The sequence below is a fragment of the Drosophila takahashii genome, chromosome 2R, assembly GCF_030179915.1.
Source record: "Drosophila takahashii strain IR98-3 E-12201 chromosome 2R, DtakHiC1v2, whole genome shotgun sequence".
In the NCBI taxonomy this organism is placed as follows: Eukaryota; Metazoa; Arthropoda; class Insecta; order Diptera; family Drosophilidae; genus Drosophila; species Drosophila takahashii.
In genome coordinates, this window is record NC_091679.1 from 21,108,765 (window position 1) to 21,132,496 (window position 23,732).

Sequence of the window (23,732 nt, forward strand, 5' to 3'; positions counted from 1 at the left end):
CTGAGCTATTCGATTTGAACATTTTTGTGAGCTGATTTACTCGAGCTGTTTTTTGAAATGGGAGAAAAATGTCTTCTACATTTCGATAGGTATAAATATACACAACAAAATTGCATTTATACTTCTCGGAAATCTTTAAAGATGTGGGCGCAGGACACATTTTAAAATCGTTAGTAGGCGATTGTGGGCGTAAGAGGAGGCGTGGCGCTCGGTTGAAATAAACTTGCGCTGCGTAGGAGGCCCAAGATTATGTGTGGAAAATCATAACCTTCTAGCTTTTGTAGTTTCCGAGATCTCAGCGTTCATACGGACAGACAGACGGACAGACGGACATGGCTAGATCGACTCGGCTAGTGACCCTGATCAAGAATATATATACTTTATGGGGTCGGAAACGCTTCCTTCTAGCTGTTACATACTTTTGCACGAATACAATATACCCTTTTACTCTACGAGTAACGGTTATAATTAATGGGAAATTAATTGGAAACAAATTATAGCTCCGTTGATTTTTATTGTATTCTCTTCTACTCTTCTACTCGGTTGGCCGAAGCCAGCTTCCTTTCTTGTTTTTTTAAATATTACCTTCTACTCTTGGGGATATTATTTTTTTTATTTTTCCTAATTTCGAATAAAATTAAAAAAAAAATCGGACGACTATATCATATATCTGCCATAGGAACGATCGGAAAATTAATGGGAAAGTAATCTCTAATCCAATAGAAATGAAGGGATAAAATTTGGTCAGTAGCAAATTCCACCCAGAACGGATTGACCTAAAAATCTAGACAAATCAAATTAATTCGTAAATAATTAGGCGCAGAGTGTGACAGAATGAGTAAGGCTTAGTACTCAACCCAACAAAAAGTCGTCCAAAACATAAAAACTTCATATAAAAAAAGTCACAAAATTTTTGGTGGCAAATTTTTGGTCGAAATTTTTGGACGGCAGTACTCAGCCTTACAAAAAAAAACTAAAAAAATACTTAATTGGTCGAGCATTTTCGGTGCTGTCACTTTCGGTGTTGTCACTTTAAGTTTAACCAAAATGAGTTCGCAACGCCGCAAGCGCATTAAAGGATTTTCAAGTGATGACTTCCAAAGTGAACGGGTGTGTTTTTTTCGCGCTCCGAATTTTTATTTGTTTTCGTGTTTACCTTTAGACGGTTTTAATTAAAACTTAAATATTCGGTCCCTAATTTGATTTATCATATTACTTCTTATATTTCGCGAGTGAATTTACTCTATTCTGTGCACAATCTCATTAAAACAATATCCAATTTTAATATTGTGTTCTGTGTTTTTTGTTTTTGTGATTTCTTTTGCCTTTCCTTTGTGCGGTGTCCGTAAAAGCTACAGTGCAGTTTGTGTTGTTGTTTTCTGCATTCGCATTAACTGCATTACGCTCCCGCACTCTCGCATTCTCTCTCTACTTTTCCCTCTTTCGAAATTTAAGGCGACGGAGTCGGTGCTCTTGCGGTACTTTTAACTGCTCGTTTGCAAATTTCGGTCCCTACATTTCTGTTTGGTACAGTGGGCAAAATATTTACAATTATGGATACTTTTGTCTGCTCTATTAATAATTGCCATCAATTAATCAGAGCTGATCAGTCAAAACTGACCTGTTGGCTGTGTGAAAAAATGGCTCATACCAAGTGTGCCGGCTATACTGGCCGAACCAGTGATGACCTTGCTAAGGGTCACAATTTACTTTATTGTTGTGATCCTTGTCTTCTAGTTGCGCAAGAGATGAGATCTTTTATGCGCCAAACCAAAGGCGGCTTAAAGAGTTTAATCAATAGTTTTGGTGTTGCTAGAGATAGTTTTCGCCGAGCGGATGATTTACTCTCAGCGCTGGACTCTCAATTTAATAGCCTTAAGCTAATTGACGAGTCTCCAAAGCGCAAAAAGGCCACTGGTGGCAGGCAGCCTAAGGAAAACACCCCGCAACCCCCGGAAAGTAATAAACAGAGCTCCACGACGAATCAGCTGTCGACCGTAGCAAATCACCAAATGTTGCTACGATCAGCTGCTAAAAAAGATTTGGATCAATTGGAATCAGATTGGAAGACTCCCCAATCAAGGCCAGTGTAGTGCGGCATCTTCATATTCATCTTCTACCCTATCTTCGTCTTCAAAAAACTAAAAACTAGCTTAATTCTTTCCTATCAGAATACGAGAGGCTTGCGCAGTAAGTTATCTAAATTGTATTCGGATAGTCTTTCTTTTGCTTCCCATATTATTGTATTTACAGAGACCTGGCTAAAAGAGGAGATCTTAAACTCCGAAATTTTTCCTGGTAAGTACACCACCTATAGGCATGACCGTCCATCCAGACGAGGCGGTGGTGTTTTAATTGCCGTGAACTCAACTCTCACGTCAGAAGTGGTCACATTTGAAGAAGGCTGTAGTTTCCCGGTAGTTTTATATATATCACCTGCTCGTATATACCACCTGCATCTGAATTTCCAGACTACTAAAATCATATTTTTGCCATACAGTCAGTGTCGAACAAACTGACCGATAGAGATCAACTTTTAGTTCTAGGAGATTTTAATATCCCGGGAACATCGTGGTCAACAGATGAACAATCAAATGTTTTACTTCCACTAGCCCAGCATGACTTTATTGAAGGCTTGTTAGATTTATCATTGTCTCAAATTAACAATATTAAAAATTCACTAGGTCGTTTATTGGACCTATGTTTCCTTTCAAATCCGGACCGCGTATTTCTATCCAAGATAGCACCTCTTACTCAACCTGAAGATCCATATCATCCGGCGTTTGAGGTTTCAATCGACACTGGTACTGTGATAGATGCAAAATCAGAGAAGTCTACTAAGCGACTACTTTGTTTTCGCAAGGCCGACTTTTGCATGCTAAACTCTTATTTATCTGCCTTTGATTGGTCCGATCTTTACTCATGTCATAATATGGATGATGCGATAAATATTTTTTATTCAACAGTAAATTCGTTTTTTAATTCTTGTGTTCCGTTGTACTATCCGTCAGTCTCCACCAAACCACCTTGGTTCAGTAAAGAGCTGACACACCTAAGAAACGTAAAGTCCAGACTATATAGGAAATATAAAGATACCGGTTCTCAATCTATTTTTTCTAGATACTTAAGCGCTCGCTAACACTAAGCGTAAATCCACAAATTATCCTTCCTCGCTATCTTTTGAAAACATTACAGCAACAACTGATCAGGCAATAGCCGATCTATTTGCTCAGTTTTTTCAAACGACATATTCTCCTTCATCTCACTGTACACGGCCTTATTCTTACACTGTATCCAAGTCGAACTTAATATTTTGTCCCGCATTAAACGAAAGCGCCCTATTAATTGATCTCCAAAAAGTCAAGCCCGTCTATTCACCTGGTCCTGATGGAATTCCCGGCTGCGTGCTTAGATATTGCGCAGAAGCCCTTTGCAAATCCCTTCTCAAATTGTTTACCTTGTCTTTGGAAACGTCTCAATTTCCTTCTATGTGGAAAGAATCGTTTGTGATTCCCCGCCACAAGAAAGGTGAAAAATTGGAAGCAAACAATTATAGAGGTATATCTAAATTGTCAGCTATCCCGAAGCTTTTTGAAAATATTATTACACAGAAGTTTTTAGCAAACTCGAGGTCATGCCGGCTTAGACTTCAAGAAGTCCAAGACGTCGGCATTATGCCAACACACAAAAAGGAGCGAAGAGGCTTCACTGTACATGCATGTTTCATGTAGTAGCCAACTACAATCATCAGCAGTGAAATCGCTGTCTTAGTCAACGATCGAAGTGGGTTACCATGTAAGCCGCGCTATAACTGGTTGGGAATTATAGCGTCGCCAGATCGGTAAACTTCGAAAAGCTGATCAAGCCCTTAGTGTGTGTTGGACTTTGTTCTGTCTTTGATCTCTATCAGAGTTCCGTGGCAGATTGTGAAGAATATGCATTACTGCATATTTTTAGGCTTCCATATAGCAGCCTTTTACGGCGTGTTGACCGTTTTTTGTCCAAAGTTTGGCTTTTTTGATACGACCTTTTTTCGTTATAGAGAAGTTTTTAGCAAACTCGAGGTCATGCCGGCTTAGACTTCAAGAAGTCCAAGACGTCGGCATTATGCCAATTATGCCATTATGCCAATATTATTACACCTAATTTGCAGCACCTATGTAGGTCAGTTATATCTCCATGTCAACATGGTTTTATGAAACGTAGATCAACAATTACTAACCTTTTAGAGCTCACTTCATTTGTGATAAAGGGATTCAAAAACCATTTTCAAACAGACGTCATCTACACTGACTTTAGTAAAGCATTTGACTCCGTAAACCACCTACTTCTGGTTAGAAAACTCGATTTAATTGGGTTCCCAGTTGATCTTTTGAGATGGATCACAAATTATTCAAAAGGCAGAACGCAAAGGGTACTTTTTAAAAATTCTCTTTCTTGTACACTCCAGGTTACCTCGGGTGTCCCACAAGGGAGTCACTTGGGGCCGCTACTTTTTACTTTATTCATAAACGACCTTCCATCAGTTATAAGTCACTCTCGTGTACTTATGTACGCTGATGATGTGAAATTATGCCTGCAGTACAAGGATACTTTTTGCCAGTCTGATTTACAATCCGATTTAAATAGTTTCCAAACATGGTGCTCCGACAATTCGCTGAATTTAAATGGCTCTAAGTGTAAGGTGATGACTTTTTGTCGTGTTACTCCTCAATATGCGATTTACACGCTGAGTGAGAGCACTCTGGACAGATTAGACCTAGTCAATGATCTTGGTGTTCTTTTGGACCCAAGACTAAAGTTCACTGATCACATTTCATCCATGGTAAATAAAGCTAGGGGTGCGCTTGGCTTTATTAAAAGGTGGTCTAAGGAATTTGATGATCCTTATATTACTAAGACCTTATTCATCTCGCTCGTCCGGCCGATACTTGAGTATGGATCACCCGTCTGGAGTCCCCAATACGGAATTCATATTGACCGTATCGAATCCGTACAAAATAACTTTATACTTTTTGCCTTGAGGCGCCTAAACTGGGATGCAAACCGCATTTTACCTTCTTATTCTAGTAGATTACTCCTAATTAACTTATCCTCCCTAACCAACCGTAGAACGATGCTTGGAACTGTCTTCATTTATAACCTTATTCGAGGTGAAATTGATAGCCCCGACTTGGTTGGACGACTTAACTTTTTTGTTCCATTCCCTTAATTTTAAACCACTGTAGATCTAACTATGACATGCATGAACCTTTCAGAGTACTATGTTCTGATTATAATAGACTTTATCCTATTATATCAAATTCTGCCTCTCTGCCTCTCCTAAAACGATTAATATTAAATTTCCTAGCACAGATTTAGATCCTACTTTTTTTTCCTCGAACTATATTTTTATTTTCTACATCGCGTCTATCATCTCGCGAATCGTGCCGTACGATACACGGCAGCGCCCCTCGGTCGGTTGGGCGGGAGGTGTGGCCGTAAGACTCCGCGCGAATAAAAAAAAAAAAAAAAAAAAAAAAAACTTGCTCATCTATTGCGTGAAAAACCATGGCTCAATTTGGGACCTCACTGGCGCTAGGCAGAATTTAATGGCGGAACTTTAGAAAAAACTGGTAAGTTATCATCAATAAGCACGGATAAATTTCTAACATTATTATTTTAACAAGTTACTGAATGCAAGGATGCGTGGACCTCTCTCCGAGAGAACTATAGGTACCATCGCAAGCAGGCTTCCCTACGATTCCGAAAAAGTGGTGCAGATGGCGGGGACGCTTTGGAGTCCCAACCAAAGGTGCAGTGGGAGTTTGGCGACCGCATGTCTTTCTTGCCCGACTTCTCCACAAAAAGAACGTAAGTCCTTTATCCTATATATGAAATACACACAACATATGATATACGATTTTTTTAGAACATACAACACCGATTTCACTGAAGACGACGAGTCCATTGACTTCCTCGACGATGAAATTTCAAGATGTAAGGGATCAACGCCGAAAAGCAGCTATGACTATGTGAGTAATATTTTAAAATTATCCGACTTTTTTAACCCCCCATCTATTTTTAGAAACAAAAGGCGACACCAGGCAAGGGAAAGCCAAAGAGCAATGAAAATATGGCTCTAGTGAAGATGCTTGGCGAATATCTAAAGGAATCTAAAGAAACTATTGATACCCATATCAACCATCAAAATCAGAAGGAAGTTTCACCATTCGCATCCGCGCTTGGCTAATGGGACAGCCTTTTGAAAAACATGCCATAGCCAACCGTTATTAAGGTTGGCAATCTGATTCACGAGGAATCGCTGAAAGCTTTAAGCAAGGATTAAATTAATAAAATTTAAAAAAAATAAAAAAAAATTAAAATTAAAACAAAAATTCCAAAAGATTATTTTTAATAACTTGGACTTAGGTTACTTAGGCTTATTTATTTTGCCAAGGACATAATCCTTGTGGAATGTTGACATAGTTCTTTACGCTATTTCTTACATATTAAGGATTCTTCCTGTACTCTGCCACGAAATTGAGTAAATTCAGCAGGCAAAGAATTAATTAAGTTCTGTATGGGCATCTTCTAAGGACATAATTGTGGAGTAAGCAACAGGCAGCGACAATTTTTTTAGCTCTATCTGGATGGCACAAAAAAGTTCTGTGCACGGCCATCCACTTATGGCTTAGTATGCCAAATGCACATTCGACAACTCTTCGCGCTCGGCTAAGCCGATAATTGAAAGCTAACTCTGCTTTAGTTAAGTTTTTCAAGCTATACGGCTTCATAATGCGCTTCGACAAAGGTAATGCATCATCTGCCACCAAGTAATATGGCACCATAACTTCATTTAGTTGCTTGTCATCTGGAAAGTCCAACTGGACCAGAAGGATGGCTTTGCCAAGCTTACAATGAGAAAATGCGTTCATATCTCCTTCACTTCCATACGCTCCAATATCCAAATAAGTGAACCTGTACACTCATAAAAATAATTTTCTACATTTTAGAAAATCGCCCTAAAAAAATTTTCGCCCTTGAACTAAGAAAAATTTTCTATTTTCACGACAAATTTGCCATAAATTCAAGGCAGGTGACCATAAAAAAATATTTTTAGGGTTAATTTTTCTATTTTTCTAATAATTAGGGCGATTTTTTCGATTTGCTTCGTTTTGACCTTTTCTAAATCCAACGGCGAATTGCCCTAATTTTTTTTTCTAAAATTTGTCTAAATACAAGGGCGATTCGCCTTAAAAATCACTCCAAAAGTGTGAAATTCGGTAGCCCAGCGGTCTAATCACTTGCGCTTTCAACTTTGCTATATGAGGACTAAGGTCGTGGGGTTGTGGGTTCGAACCCTGTGTGATTCAACTTTATTTTTATGTTTTTTTTTTTTTGTAAACGTTATAATACTAAGGACATTTTTTCGTCCGAATTTTAAATTAAAGTAGTCTTTAAACCTTAAAAACGTATGGGAGTTCTGAGTTAAAAGCATACTTTGTGTTTTCTGGCAAGAAAACGGGACTAATTGTCACAGTCGTCAGGAAAAAAATATACGGTTTAGTTGCCTTTAGTCAAATTATAACGTAGACCTCAAGAAAATAAGATGTCTGCAGAGTTTGTTCGTTGTCTTGCGCGATGGGTCTCTGGTGCAGCGGTAGGACGTTAGACTCTGAACCGAGAGGTCGTGGGTTCGATTCTCGGAGTGACCAAAAAAGTAAGTTGTTTTTTCTCCTCATATTTATTTCCCTAATTCGTTTACAAACATGATTTTTCAGTTCTAACGGCTGTGTTGTATAGATCGGGCCCCCCTCTTAACGCAGCTCCCATATAAGCTACACACCAATACAATAATATGCAACGGTGTCCTCCGCCGGTGTTGTTTAATTAAAGCAGTCCCAGTTCCCAGAATATACACGACTAAAATTCATGCTTCCCAAATTCAGTTAAGCATGCTCAAACACGATTTTTTTTAATTTGCATAATTTTTTAGGGCATTTGTCTTTAAAAACAGAAAGTTCGCCCTTACTTTTAGAAAAACACGACTTAAACTTAGGGCAAATCACCCTAAAAATAGGAAAATATTTCTCAATTCAAGAAAAATCACCCTAAATTAAACCAAATTTCCATAGGGATTTTTAAGAAAATTTTTCTAAATACACGGGCGAATCGCCAGCGGATACGATTTATGGGCGATTTTCTAAATCCACGGGCGAAAAGTCAGTTTTTTAGGGCGATTTAGGGTAAAAATTTCTATGAGTGTATTTAGCGTCACTAACAGCAAGAAGAAACAAGAAGAAAACAGTTAGTTAATACCAATAAGATATGTTCAGGTAATTAAAACTACCTTATAGTTAAAGAATACACTGCCACTTTGAGGTGGGCCATAATGGGAACATGTTTCCCGTCAATCGCTCCTACACAGTTAGGAAAATTCCACACATTTTCAAAATCCTCTGCATTTTTTAGCATTGTTTCCTTGGTCCAGGGGGGTACTTCATTTTGAAGTTTCTTGCATATTTCAGTGCACACCAAATCTATCAACGAACCTACGCGTTGCTTGCTTATTCGATAAGAAGAAGCAATATGACGTTGAATAGAACCCGAAGCTAGATACCTAGGTTGAATGTTTAATGAATAGTTCTAGCGATTTGCGGGACAACTTACTCAAGTACTAAGGCCAATTTTTCGTGGGAGCGAATAGAGTCAGAACGAGAAAACATTTTTGGAATAAGAATTGGCTCCAACTTCTTATACAATTCTTTGAAATGGACCAAACTCATATGAAAGTTTTCAAAAAAGAGCAACGGGTTTTGTGTTAAATCTTCAAACTGTGAAATAAGATATTTATAATGTAGTCTATTTTGTTTTTTGCAAATCTTACATCTGTTGTAAATCGTCCTTTCTTGAGACGTTCGGCCAAATAAGAATTAACCCAACAAGATCTAGGTCGCTTAAAATGGTCTTTGTCCTTGATAACTAATGCTGTAACAACAGTAGCTATTACAGCATTCATTTCTATTCCTTTTAGAAGTAAAATAAAAATTTTATTAGTTTTTTAGAATTTTTTGTTTTTGTTCAAGCTAATGTGACCGTATATTTAAACGCGGGTAATACCACATTATTCAACACCGGACCCTCAAGAAATAATTGTCTGAAAGTAGTATATTTTTTTGGGCCAAATTTTGTTAGGTTGAGTACTAGCCCTAAAACAAAAAACAACCCCAAAGTGCCCCAAAAATCGATTTGTTTTTTTTTTAATTTTTTCTTTTGCCATTTCTCTGTTATAAATGTTGCTAAAATGGTTTAAAAATGTGATGTTCATAATCTTATGGCATACCCGCAAATAACTGCATTAAAATTTCTTGGAGATTCAGCATCCTTAACCAAGTCCCCAATATTTTCAAATTTGGCTAACCTGATGTGACGTCACGCCTCCCCATATGTTTGTATGTATGTTCTGCTGGCGCATGTATGTATTTACATATGTATGTCCTGCTGTCGCAATTTAAGTGTGACCGCGCAAGGGGAAAATGAAAATAACACAGCCAACAATTTTAAAACGAAACTACCACACTCATAATACGTTTAAACTTCGCGGTTAAAAAATCGATTATATCGCAAATCTTTTCTTTTGCGCCTTTTTCTTAAGTAAAGCCTAGTACTCAGTACGACGAAAACTGCTAGCTAAGCATAGGAGTAAGCGAGAGGCAAATAGGTAGCTAACGCCTTTAGCCGGGGACTTTTCCCCCCTCGGTACTCAGTTGAGCTAAGGAAATAGTAAGAAAATACCAAATAAATACTAGATTTAGCGGATGAGTTCCGATGAAAGCCTAGTACTCAGTACGACGAAAACTGCTAGCTAAGCATAGGAGTAAGCGAGAGGCAAATAGGTAGCTAAAGCCCTTAGCCGGGGACTTTTTCCCACCTCGGTACTCAGTTGAGCTAAGGAAATAGTAAGAAAATACCACTAAAATACTAGATTTAGCGGATGAATTCTGATGAACGCCTTTAGCCGCGGCCCAAAGAATAAAAAATTTGATCTTTGGCTGTGTTTGTGCAGAAGCGGTGTGCCAATAACATATTATAAATAGAATGAAAACCCCAAAAACCAATGGAAAACTGCCTGTAGGAGTTGCAGCAATACATATCCTCATTCCAACAGCAAATTTAAAGCTTGCGACCTAGGTCGGCTAATCATTTTGTAATATTTCAAAATTGGCGCCAGTTAATTTGCTTGCTGAGAGTAAGACCATTCTATATGCATTGCGGATGAACTCCGAAAACTTCGGTCACCCTAAAATATTAATATTTTTCGACTAGTAAAACTCTTAGCCGAACTGAGTACTAGGCTGAACGCCTTTAGCCGCCGACCAAAGAATAAAGCCCAGTACTCAGTTCGGCTAAGAGTTTTACTAGTCGAAAAATATTAATCTTTTAGTGTGACCGAAGTTTTCGGATTTCATCCGCAATGCATGTAGCATGGTCTTACTCTCAGCAAACAAATCAACTGGCGCCAATTTTAAAATATTACAGAACGTTGAGCCTACCTGGGTCGCAAGCTTTAAATTCCCTGTTGAAGAGGCGATATGTATTGCAGCAACTCCTACAGGCAGTTTTCCATTGATTTTTGTGGTTTTCTATCCATTTATAAATTGTTATTGGCACACCGCTTCTGCACAAACACAGCCAAAGATCAAATTTTTTATTCTTTGGGCCGCGGCTAAAGGCGTTCATCGGAATTCATCCGCTAAATCTAGTATTTTAGTGGTATTTTCTTACTATTTCCTTAGCTCAACTGAGTACCGAGGTGGGAAAAAGTCCCCGGCTAAGGGCTTTAGCTACCTATTTGCCTCTCGCTTACTCCTATGCTTAGCTAGCAGTTTTCGTCGTACTGAGTACTAGGCTTAAGCCTAGTGCTCAGTTCGGCTAAGAGTTTCACTAGTCGAAAAATATTAATCATTTAGTGTGACCGAAGTTTTCGGAGTTCATCCGCAATGCATGTAGCATGGTCTTACTCTCAGCAAACAAATCAACTGGCGCCAATTTTAAAATATTACAAAACGTTGAGCCGACCTGGGTCGCAAGCTTTAAATTCCCTGTTGGAATGGCGATATGTATTGCAGCAACTCCTACAGGCAGTTTTCCATTGGTTTTTGTGGTTTTCCTTCCATTTATACATTGTTATTGGCAAACCGCTTCTGCACAAACACAGCCAAAGATCAAATTTTTTATTCTTTGGGCCGCGGCTAAAGGCGTTCATCGGAATTCATCCGCTAAATCTAGTATTTTTTTGGTATTTCCTTACCATTTCCTTAGCTCAACTGAGTACCGCGGTGAAAAAAGTCCCCGGCTAAAGGCTTTAGCAACCTATTTGCCTCTCGCTTACTCCTATGCTTAGCTAGCAGTTTTCGTCGTACTGAGTACTAGGCTTTAAACGTTAAATTTTAAAATATCGATAGACCTTACAGAAATCCCATTAAGCTGAATTTTACAGTCAAAATTTTCCTTAAAATTGCTTTTGTTTTTTAAAATGCAAAAGCCCGATCAGCAAACTATTTATTAGTTTTCAAATGTTGAGTTATCGACAAACTTTGGATTTGTAAAAAACAAAAACAAACAATAGGGGGATTCCCTAAACTGTTGAATTGCTGAATTGTTGAAAATGCAACAAAAAATTTCAGCAATTAAAGGAACGCCCCAAATTGGTGCCTGTTGAATTTTCAAACAACTGTTATTTGTTGAAAAGTTTCACGGAACTTGCATGTAAAATTTGATTTATTATTGCCACGACTTTTAAATAAAGGTGGCAACTCTGGCTTTTCAGCAATTCAATAAAATTTTCAACAGCCCCGAGACTGTTGAATTGCTGAAATTTCTGAAAGTTGACTTTGTATGGAACAGCTGATTAACAGTTGACCAAAGTTCAAAAATTCAGCAATTCAACAGTTTAGGGAATCCCCCTAATGATTTGCTCTGCTATGTACACACACACGCAAAAAATAAATATATCAAAAAAATGCGTATTTTACACACACAGCCATTAGATACATATATGCGTGTGTACGTTTGTGTGTGTGCATTGCAGCTAACTAAGGAATTGAGATTCGATCAAATTCAAATTCAAGATAAACTGATATCCTTTTGCTAAAAGAATATTTCATTTACATTTCCACAACATAAGACATTTTGTAACCGATTTTTGTGAACTAAAATTCAAATCGCATTGATAATATTAAAAGAACATTAAATATTCAAACCAATTGATTCTCTTGCTCTTTATTACACGTGCCGTGCCTCATATTGTTTAAACAAATTCAAATGTTTAAACAATTTGATTCACGGCTTCCCCGCCCACCTGCCTTCCGTATTATTAATATAATTCTAATCAAGGTAAAAAATTAATGTGAAAACAAAAATACTGAAACAAAATATCAATGGTAAAATGCAGTAATATGGAATTGCCTTTCTTGATGTCTTTTCTTAAATTAGTTGAATATATAAAGCAAAACATTGCTTCGCATAAATATTGGTTTCCCTTATAAGAGTTGTCTACATTGGATACCTTCTAGAAACCCCCATATTAGCTAAATCGCACAGTGTATTGCCTTTTTATTTACCTTTTCGTTACCTAAACAAAAATATTTCCTTTAACTTCATAAATCTTAGCCAAAATAATCATATTGGTTTTTGGAGAGCTATCTTTTAGAGAAAGATGTATGTTTAAGCATTGTTTTGGTGTATTTTTTAAGAAAACAAGCTTATTTTCTAGATTTACACGCTTATCGATTTAAAATTTAGTTACATGCTCAATCCAGTATGACATTCTATATTTAAACAATATGTTTTGGACAAAGTACTAATGCTGTGAAGAAAATTAGTGTAAGGATGTGTGTCGAAAAATTAATTTGTTTCTGTTCTGTGCAGCTGATAACTTACGCAAGCAATAAGAATTTTAGAAATTTTTTAGCAAGTTTTTTTTTATATATTTTAAGTAGCCTGCATAGGACAATATACTGTTGTTTTTGCGGAAAATAAGAAAAAAGTTATGATAAAATCTTTTCTCGGCTATAGGCTAAAAATAAGGAATTTGTAAATTTAAAATAAGTAGAAAATATAAAGGTACGCATAATTTTCAGTTTTAATTTCCGCAGGCGAAGCTTCGGGCTACACACCAACAAAATTGCATTTATACTTCTCGGAAATCTTTAAAGGTGTGGACGCAGACACATTTTAAAATCGTTTGTGGCCGATTATTGTCGTTAGAGGGGCGTGGCGCTCGGCTGAAGTAAACTTGCGTTGCGTAAAAAGCCCAAAAGCTTGTGTGGAAAATCTCAACCTTCTAGCGTTTGTAGTTTCCGAAATCTTAGCGTTCATACGGACAGACAGACGGACATGACTATAGTCATAGAAATTTTACGGTAAAATCGCCCTAAAAACAAGGAAAATCGCCCTAAAACGGGGGTCAATGGCGACTAGGCAACAAATCTAGGGCGAATCGGCATAAAAATAAAACCAAATAAAAGCAAAAAAAATCTATTACTTTTTCAATGGTGGGGGGGGGGGGGTTGTTGATATTTCCTGGGAACTGGACTCAACACACACACACGAACATCGTTTCAGATACTTTGTTTGTTGAATTTTCGCTATACCGGACGATGCCGTTGGGGGCAGGAGGCAGCAGACTTGTATAACCGCAGGTTATAACTGAAAAATCATCTTTGTAATCGAATTAAGGAGATATATATAAGGAGAAAAAACAACTTACTTGAGAAAAACATTTGGGGTCTCTACGAGGGTTCGAACCCACGGCCTCTCGAGTTGGAGTCTAACGCTCTAGCGCTGCACCACAGTCCGATCGCGCTAAGCAACGTACAAACACTGTACACATCTTACTTTCTTGCGGTCTAAGTTATACATACAAAAACTTGAATTTTTTGCTGGCCGGGATACTTAGGGCCGCTTCTTCGCATGCTTAACATAAATTAGTCTTTAAACTAAGAATTTCCATATGTATTTAGGGTTTTAAGACTACTTTAAATTTAACATGCGGACGAAAAAACTTAATTAGTAATAAAAACTGTAATAAAAAAAAAAAGTGTTGACCCACACAGGAATCGAACATACGACCTGTATTTTCAAACAGCAAAGCTGAAAGTGCGAGTGCTTAGACCGCTGGGCTACCCATTCTAACTCACTTGTTTTGACCTGTCAACTACACACACATGTACATAACATGTTTTACATGTATGTATCCATTTATTGCGTCATAAAATTTCGCCCTAAAAAGTAGGGCAAATTGGCCTTTTTGAAAAAACTAACCCTAAAAAATATTTTCCATGGCGATTTTTCGTATATTTAGGGCTAGCCACCCGTATAATAAGAAAATTTTTCGTATTTTTAGGGCGACTTTTCTAGTATTTAGGTAAAAATTTCTATGAGTGTAGATCCACTCGGCTAGTAACCCTGATCAAGAATATATATACTTTATGTGGTCGGAAACGCTTCCTTCTACCTGTTAAATACTTTTGCGCGAATACAATATACGCTTCTACTCTACGAGTAACGTATATATTAGCTCCTATGAGAGCAAAAGTAAACAAACAAAAACTTCTGATAACAAATAAAAACACCTCTTAACGAGGTAAAAAACTAGTAACGATCGCACCTTCAACATACAAAAGTTCTGATATCAACATTTTTGACGAAAAATTATTACACTCGTCATTAAATAGACTTTCTAATATTTTCTCATTCGGCACGCTGCAATAGGAAATGCCTGTGAAGGGAAAAAGGCTGGAATAGTTTGCTAGGGCGGGCCGAATGAGAAAATATTAGAAAGTCTATTTAATGACGAGTGTAATAATTTTTCGTCACAAATGTTGATATCAGAACTTTTGTATGTTGAAGGTGCTATCGTCACTAGTTTTTTACCTCGTTAAGAGATGTTTTTATTTGATAAATTACAGTACGTGAACGGAAAATTATACGTAAAATATATTAACTTCATAAAAGAATTTTCCAGTGACGACTTCAACGATGGTTGGCAATACAAACTGCAAAACTTTTGAAATTATTTGTGCACACTCATTTTGTGCGCATTTTCCGAAAATTTCTTCACTGCATTACTCAGTTCCCCTTTTTGTCTCCACGCTGCTATTTCATTTTCGAGTGCATTTTCCCGTTGGACCGAAGTTTCAAGTTTCAAGCTCATAAAAATGTTTTCTTGTTGTTTTTGTGTTATGTGCAGTCTGCATTTCCGCCCAGCTTTCCTTTCAGCCCCGCCCCGAAAAACTCTTTCGCTTGCATTTGTTTATCTTTTTATAGAACGACAATTTCGTAATGAATTTATTACAGTGGCAGGCAGCATGGGTTATGCATAACCGCAGCGGGAAAAAACAGTTGAAAGCAAACTTAAATTATCTTACAATACCGCAGAAAATGGCGCATATGAGCTGTAAAGACCCCCAATCTCCAGTTAAGCGAAACACGTTATGTTGCGATTTTAATAATGTTCTTTATTGGCCTTCCGCTCCGGCCGGCGTCACTGCAACTAATGATATGGCGTTGCCAACTGGCAAACTATCAGCCGAGCCTACGGCTGAGAGCGTGGGAGATTACTCTCATCCTCAGCGCCGCTCTCCGCTGGTACAGATCTCCACACCCCTTCCTTTTTCTTTAGACGGAGTCTTAGGTCCTCGTTTGGTATATCCTGCTTACTAGACATCGAATCCTCCTGCGCCATTGAATCCAACGTCTTCGAGGGTTCCTGTGGCCTTAAAGTTTCAGGTGTTGGCTGTAAAGAGATCGAAGATGGAAGATAGGGTTTGTCAACTTTGGCGATTTAGTCTCTACTATCTTTTTTAGGTGAGCAACGTTTCTGGTGTACGTCTTACCACCCCCGAATATCTGGACAACATTTCCTTCTCGCTTCGTAACCTCATAGGTTGTCGTATCAAATGTAGGCGTCAATTTGTGTGGGAACACTACGTTCTTTAGAAGTACTTTGTCTCCAATACGAATGTCAATACTTCCCGCGCTCCTGGATTTGTCTGCTAACAGCTTCCCTTTTTCTTTTTCCCGCAGATCTTTGTCTTTTTCCTCTGAGTCTGCCATTTCGCCAACAAGATCCTGAACGCCTGGGATTTTATCCCTAATCACCCTGTTGAACATAAGCTCCGTCGGTGGAGCGCCTGTGGTACCATGAGGTGTAACATTGTACATCAACATGAATTTCTGGATTTCTTTCCTGTAGCTGTCGTTATTTGCATGAGCTATCTTTAACCGTTTCACGAGAGAACGGTTCATGTTCTCCACTTCGCCGTTGGCTTGGGGCCAGTAGGGAGGTGTAGGCATTAACTTAATGCCGTTTGTGTCGCAAAAACTTTTGAACTCAGCGCTTACAAACTGCCTTCCATTATCTGTGGTTAGCGTCTCTGGAAATCCTAGACGTGAAAATATCTCCTCCATCTCGTCAATAACTGTTTTGGATGATATAGATCGGATTAATTTGAATTCGATATACCTTGAGTAATAGTCAATGAGAACCAATATATTCTCCCCGTTCGGCAACGGGCCCAAAAGATCTGTTGCTAGGCATTTCCACGGTCCATCCGGAAACGGGTGCCGTTTCATGGAGGCAGGCTTTGATGGCATTGACACAATAAGGCAATCTCGGCACGTTTTAACGTATTGTTCAGCATCTTTGTCCAAACATGGCCACCAAACCTTCGAACGAAGTCTTCGTTTCATGGCACTTATTCCCGGATGTCCTTCGTGGGCCAGGTTAAGGATTACTTCTCGCAGTTTTCGTGGAATTACTAACCGGGTGCCTCGCAGTAAGATATTACCCACTATCGACAGTTCCAGGCGAAACGGGTAATACGGGTTTGACAAGTTCGCTTTCCATGAGTCTTGATTAAGACACGCCATTGTATCTACTATCTCTTCATCTAAGATACTCATTTCGCTGACTTCAGATATGGAGAGCGATTTGGGTATGGATGTTGACAGTATGCGAAAAATATGCTCCTCTCCAGCCCAGTCATAAGGTTCAGCATCTGTATGTTGGCAAAGCCTCGACAACGAATCAGCAATATTTTCTTTTCCGGTTTTATATTTAACTTGAAAACGGTAAGATTGTAACCTCAGCAACCACCTTTCAATTCTAGCTGGGGGTCGCGATGTTGGCTTAAAGATCGCCTCTAATGGCTTGTGATCGGTTATTAGGTCAAATTGCAACCCAGCCAAATAGAAATAGAATTTCTCGACACCCCACACTAGCGCAAGGCTTTCCTTTTCGGTTTGCGAATATCTCTTTTCCACCGGTGAAAGGCTCTTGCTAGCAAATGATATAATTCGTGGGGTGTTAGCTTTGTCAAACTGGACTAGTACAGCCCCAAGAGCCACCGGACTAGCATCCGCTATTAAGCACGTTTTGTCTTTAGGGTTAAAGAACGAAAGTTTCGGTACTGCCGCAATTTTCCCTTTTAACGCTTGAAATGCTTCGTCCTGCTCTTTACCCCAAACAAACGGTTCATGGCTCTTTAATAGTTTCCTTAAGGGCTCGGTGCTGTCTGCTAAGTCGACCACAAATTTAGCCACGTATGTAGCTAGACCAAGGAAGCTGCGTATTTCTTCTTTATTTTTGGGAGCTCTGAATTCAGTAATAACCTTTACCTTTTCTGGGTCAACGTCAATCCCTTGATCAGATAAAATGTGACCTAAAAATTTTAGTTTCTGGGTTCTTAGTGTGCATTTATTTTCGTTCAACACAACATTATTATTTTCTAAAATTGTTTTAACCATTTTTAAGGCTGCGTCATGTTTTTCAATATCGCTTCCATAGACTATTATATCGTCAATGTAGTTTAAGGCATTTTGACAGGGAGATAAGAGTTCTTCCATTAACCTTTGAAAAATTTCAGGGGCCGAGTTCACTCCAAACATTAAACGTTTGTACCGAAACAAGCCACGGTGTGTTATAAATGTTGTAATTCCCCTGCTGGACTCGGCCAATTCCAATTGATGGTAGGCGTTTTTTAAGTCGAGCCTTGAGAAATATTTGGCGCCCGTAAGTTTAGTCATAAAATTATCAAACGTTGGTAAAGGGTAGTTTTCTCTTTGAATAGCTTTATTTGCTCGCCGCATATCTATGCAAATGCGAATATCCCCATCATCCTTAAAGGCAATAACCATCGGTGATATCCAGGCACTTGGGCCAGATACGGGCTCTATGATGTCCAAAGTTAGAGCTTCTTCTAGTTTCTCATTAATTTTTTCTTCCAACGCTGTCGGTACCCGTCTAATAGGTTGTTGGATGGGAGTAACGGATTCGTCTATCGAGAGTTTAACCGAAACATCACGTCATTTGGGAAACGGTTCCACTTTTTCAACTCTATGTACGTTTAGTCCCAGTCTTAAAACGTTGAGTTTAATAGCAGTATCACGCCCCAGCAAAGATTGTTTACTATTTTCAATTACGTAAAAAGTTGCAATCAGTTCAGAATCGTTCCGCACCGAAATCGGGGCTTCGAAAATTTGCAATACTTGGAGTAGGCGGTCAGATGCATAGGCTCTAAACTGGTTAACTGATTCTTTGCGAAGATTAAACATGGCTGCTTTTCCCTCACGCAACCGTTGCCAATCGGAATGGCTGATTAGGTTATACTTTGAGCCCGAATCAATAATCATGGCGACTGTATCACCACCTATTTTACACGGAATTTCTTCCTCGCCAGGCGGCTCATTTGCCACTCTGAACAGATTGGTAGGCTTCGAATCGATATGCTCATTTTGAGTCTCATTACTTATCAATTGTACCCTATAATCTCCCTGACGTCGCCGCTTCCGATCTGGTTCTTCCACTCTGAAGTTTGATTTTCTCACCCGTGTACGACATTTCTTATAAAAATGTCCGAGTCTATCGCATTTTCTGCACCGCACGGTTTTGGCGGGGCATTCAGCGCTATTTTCGCGATGTCCTCTTCAACCACACCTTCCACATTCCGTACCCATACCGTGCTGTACAATTTTGTTTATACTGTTTGAGATAGTTGGTGGGGCCATAGACTGCGTTTGTTTGTTAACTTGCTCGTCAATGTTACATATTTTTATGACCTCCTCCAAAGTTTGCTCATTTTCAAGCAACTTCTTTTTTAAGTCTACGGGGGCCCAGACATCGATGATTTTGTCAGTTAAACAGATCTCTTCGATTTGGTTCTTAGTCTCGCCAAATGAACACTTAGCAATCTGTCGACGTAATCTTAGTAAGAACTCCGTAAAGCCTTCGCCCTCCACCGGTGTCATCGATCGAAACAGGTGCCTCTCGAATGCGGAATTTCGAGGTGGTGAAAAATACTCATTTAGTTTGCTTACCAAGGGAGTAAACACGTCGTTCTTAGCCTCGTCGTCGTATGGTATTAAAGCGCCGGGAATGCTATACACGACCGCCTGAAGCTGAGGTCCACCCAAGTGGAGAAGTTTATTCCTTTTTTTGTAAACATTTGTGATCTCCTCCGTGTCCACATATATATTAAATGCGCGCAGCCACATTTCCCATTCTGTACGCCACAGCGCCTTGTCCATTGCCTGGCACAGGAAAGGTTTCAGCTCCGTCATGATTGTTTCTGAAATTAAAACATAAACCCCAAAATTTGTCCATCAAGATCGAGTTTTTTTTTTTTGTATTAATGCTCTCCTATTATATTTTTTTTTTTTACTTATTCCCTTTGGAATATAGCATTTATTGCGAAGCTATTACTTTCATTCCAATTTAACTTGTTTTTTTTTTGCGATCTCATTCCATTTGGAATAGACTCTCGGTTTTTTCCTCTCATTCCCTTTGGAATAGGCTTTTTTTTTCGTTCCTCTCATTCCATTTGGAATAGGCATTTCTCACTTTCAACTCCTTCCATTTGGCAAGGCTTTTTCAATCTGGCAATGCTGTTTTCTTTTCTCTTCTTTGACTTACATTCTTTGCACACTTTACGTTTTTGGTGATTTTATCGACTTTACGAACTTTTCCCTTGCAAAAGGTTATCACAAACGTAGCCTCCGGGTTTATCCTCGTCGCCAGTGTAAAGACCCCCAATCTCCAGTTAAGCGAAACACGTTATGTTGCGATTTTAATAATGTTCTTTATTGGCCTTCCGCTCCGGCCGGCGTCACTGCAACTAATGATATGGCGTTGCCAACTGGCAAACTATCAGCCGAGCCTACGGCTGAGAGCGTGGGAGATTACTCTCATCCTCAGCGCCGCTCTCCGCTGGTACAGATCTCCACATGAGCTTTTGACTGTTTAGGGCAGTTTTCTCAAGTCCCTGTTAAAGTCCCTGATAGCTATTTGTCCGAAAAACTTAAAGACCAGATAAACTGTTCGCAGGGGCAAATCGGTTTTTTCGACTCCTTTAATTTATCTGAATAAAAAAACAATTACAGAGTTGTTCAGACGAACACTGATAAATAAAGTATAAGATTTTATGAGCTCTGTCCATGTCATGTGTCAATATGTAAATCTATCTAGAGCCATAAACTATGATCTGTAATTGTAAACCCTACAAGGGAGCGGTGCTAGCACTTGTAATCTGTAAGTGCAGGCCACTTGAGCCTAGCCGAAAATAATCACTTGAGATGTCTCTCACGCTGCACCAAGGGTTCCTGTGCGGGGGTCAAATGATAACTCTCCCGCTCAGGCAGACGCGGCCTCTGCGTAGGACACAGATAAGATCAGAATAAGAATTTCATGTTAGTTTCCTAAGAAGGGACTTTGAAAATAAATACTCTGTTTTAATACAGAACTCAACTGAAAAGGTTGTTTTATTTAATTCACCCCTTTCAAGAGTGCTGTTAGCGCACAGAATGTGCTGTAAAGCCCAAAAAATGGCATGCTTTGATTATTCTATCAGCTGTTTCGGTATAATACAAAGGCAAAGTCAGCTGTGACTAATCTAACGCCCACAACCTTGAATTTTTTTATAAGGGGTCTGGCGCCCACACCTTTAAAAATTTCGGAAAAGTAAATGTGTGTTAATCAATACCTTTCAAAATGTAGAAGAAATTATTCAAATCGGAGCATTCGTTAAAATGTTATGCGCGATCAAAGTTTTATATCTTCATCTCCCTCGCACTTCCTTTGGCTGAGTAATGACTATAGCGTTCTCTCTTGTTGCATTTAAATTCTTAAGGGGAAGATACATGGGCCGTTCTTTTACAAACCGATCAGATTTAGCCAAACAAAAAATGGAGGGTTAAAAAAAAATGGTGAGGAACAGGTAATGAATTTTGGGTCAAAATTCGTCAAAAAAACATAACTAGGCCGACTTTGTCGCCGACGGAGCCGCCCGAAACGGAGCCAGAGAGGACAAATTTCTCTCTCTCAATCTCTCTTTCTCTCTGCGCTGGGGTAGAGACAAATTAGGCAAGCGCGATCGTGGCAAAGGGAAAAGAACAACAAGAGTGATTGAAATTGCAGATGTTGTTTTTTCCGCTCAGTATTATTTTCTATTTCTCAAAAGCAGGCGCTGTTTTTCCGCTTGGAGCTTGGAGTACTTGGACACTTCTATCACCGCCGCTGCCCAGAGGATGCAGAAGGTGTAGAGTGGGTGAGCTGGCCGAGGGCTCAAGAGTGGGATAGGCTAGGGATATTGTAAGAAAATAAAGTGTAACAACGTGGAAAAACAACAACGTGCTAGTAAAAATTCGGGAGTGTTCAAGGATAGTGCCTCACGCTACCGTGATAAAGGGTAAAGAGGGCTCGAGGATGAACTGTCCCACGGTTGAAAGGGCCTGCCTCCCTTCTCCGGAAGGCTTTTCCCCCGCCGAGATCGGAAAACCCTGATACACGTTTACTTATATTCCGAATAGTACACTCAGAAAAAAACGCATCCTAAATTTGAGCACGATTTATACTTGATTTCGGATAGTATTTTTTGGGCTTGTTTTAAGAATGAGAATGTTGGGCGTTCTTGAATTAAAATAAATCTTTCTTACAGCCAAAATAATCCGAAAAAGCGGTTGTTTCAAGAACATTATTTGATTAACAGGACCAAACAAGTACGATTTCTGATTAACCTAAGTAGCGCACGAAAATTCTTAATGTGATCACATAAAGAACTTAATTTCAGAATATAAGGCTTAAGTATTCTTAAAATAGGAATGAACTCTTCTCATTAATACTATATAATTCAAAAGTAAATATTATATGAACAGGTAGTGTTTGTGCTTAAATCAAAAATATAACATAAAGAACTTAATTTCAAAATATATAAGGCTTAAGTATTCTTAAAATAGGAATAAACTCTTCTCATTAATACTACAAAATTCAAAAGTAAATATTATATGAACAGGTACAGTTTGTGCTTAAATCAAAAATAAAACACACTTTTTATGTTTGCTGATGAATATGCTGCGCTTTCTTGAATAAAGAATAAATCATTTATAAAACCCAAACTATCCGAAAATGTTCTTGTTACTTGTTATACCCGTTACTCGTAGAGTAAAAGGGTATATTAGATTCGAGCAAAAGTATGTAACAGGTAGAAGGAAGCGTTTCCGACCCTATAAAGTATATATATTCTTGATCAGGGTCACTAGCCGAGTCGATATAGCCATGTCCGTCTGTATGAACGCTGAGATCTCGGAAACTAAAAAAGCTAGAAGGTTGAGATTTTCCACACATATTCTTGGGCTTCCTACGCAGCGCAAGTTTATTTCAGCCGAGCGCAACGCCCCCTCTAACGCCCACAATCACCCACTAACGATTTTAAAATGGGTCCTGCACCCACATCATAAAAGATTTCCGAGAAGTATAAATTTTGTTGTGTATATTTATATCTATCGAAATGTAGAAGACATTTTTCAAATCGGAACATCCATTAAAAAGTTATACGCAATCAAAATCTCTAATCCAATAGAATTGAAGGGATAAAATTTGGTCAGTAGCAAATTCCACCCAGAACGGACTGACCTAAAAATCTAGAAAAATCAAATTAATTCGGAAATAATTAGGCGCAGAGTGTGACAGAAAGATTAAAACAAAAAACGACCCCAAAGTGCCCCAAAAATCGATTTGTTTTTTTTTTTTAATTTTTTCTTTTGCCATTTCTCTGTTATAAATGTTGCTAAAATGGTTTAAAAATGTGATGCTCATAATCTTATGGCATACCCGCAAATAACTGCATTTAAATTTCTTGGAGATTCAGCATCCTTAACCAAGTCCCCAATATTTTCAAATTTGGCTAACCTGATGTGACGTCACGCCTCCCCATATGTTTGTATGTATGTTCTGCTGGCGCATGTATGTATGTACATATGTATGTCCTGCTGTCGCAATTTAAGTGTGACCGCGCAAGGGGAAAATGAAAATACCACGGCCAACAGTTTTAAAACGAAACTACCACACTCATAATACGTTTAAACTTCGCGGTTAAAAAATCGATTATATCGCAAATCTTTTCTTTTGCACCTTTTTCTTAAGTAAACGTTAAATTTTAAAATATCGGTAGACCTTACAGAAATCCCAATAAGCTGAATTTTACAGTCAAAATTTTCCTTAAAATTGCTTTTGTTTTTTAAAATGCAAAAGCCCGATCAGCAAACTATTTATTAGTTTTCAAATGTTGAGTTATCGACAAACTTTGGATTTGTAAAAAACAAAAACAAACAATAGGGGGATTCCCTAAACTGTTGAATTGCTGAATTGTTGAAAGTGCAACAAAAAATTTCAGCAATTAAGGGAACGACCCAAA

At 38.6% G+C, this 23,732-nt stretch overlaps 2 protein-coding genes and 1 long non-coding RNA gene across 3 annotated transcripts in view; 1 reads left to right on the forward strand and 2 right to left on the reverse strand.

The window, feature by feature from the left end:
- LOC138912208 (putative nuclease HARBI1) overlaps window positions 1-23,732 on the reverse strand; it is a 43,692-nt gene that overhangs the window by 3,248 nt on the left and 16,712 nt on the right. The window lies entirely within an intron of this gene.
- On the forward strand, window positions 1,881-6,252 carry LOC138912465 (uncharacterized). The gene is made up of 6 exons (XM_070213365.1): window positions 1,881-2,190; window positions 2,254-2,298; window positions 5,448-5,615; window positions 5,670-5,853; window positions 5,912-6,014; window positions 6,068-6,252. The coding sequence occupies exons 4-6, from the start codon at window positions 5,819-5,821 to the stop codon at window positions 6,230-6,232; spliced, it is 303 nt and encodes a 100-aa protein (XP_070069466.1). The 5' UTR covers window positions 1,881-2,190; window positions 2,254-2,298; window positions 5,448-5,615; window positions 5,670-5,818; the 3' UTR covers window positions 6,233-6,252.
- LOC108054878 (uncharacterized) lies at window positions 8,304-9,067 on the reverse strand. Its single transcript, XR_006412140.2, has 3 exons — window positions 8,870-9,067; window positions 8,653-8,816; window positions 8,304-8,602 (listed from the first exon to the last, which is right to left on the reverse strand). It is a non-coding gene; the product is annotated as an uncharacterized lncRNA (long non-coding RNA).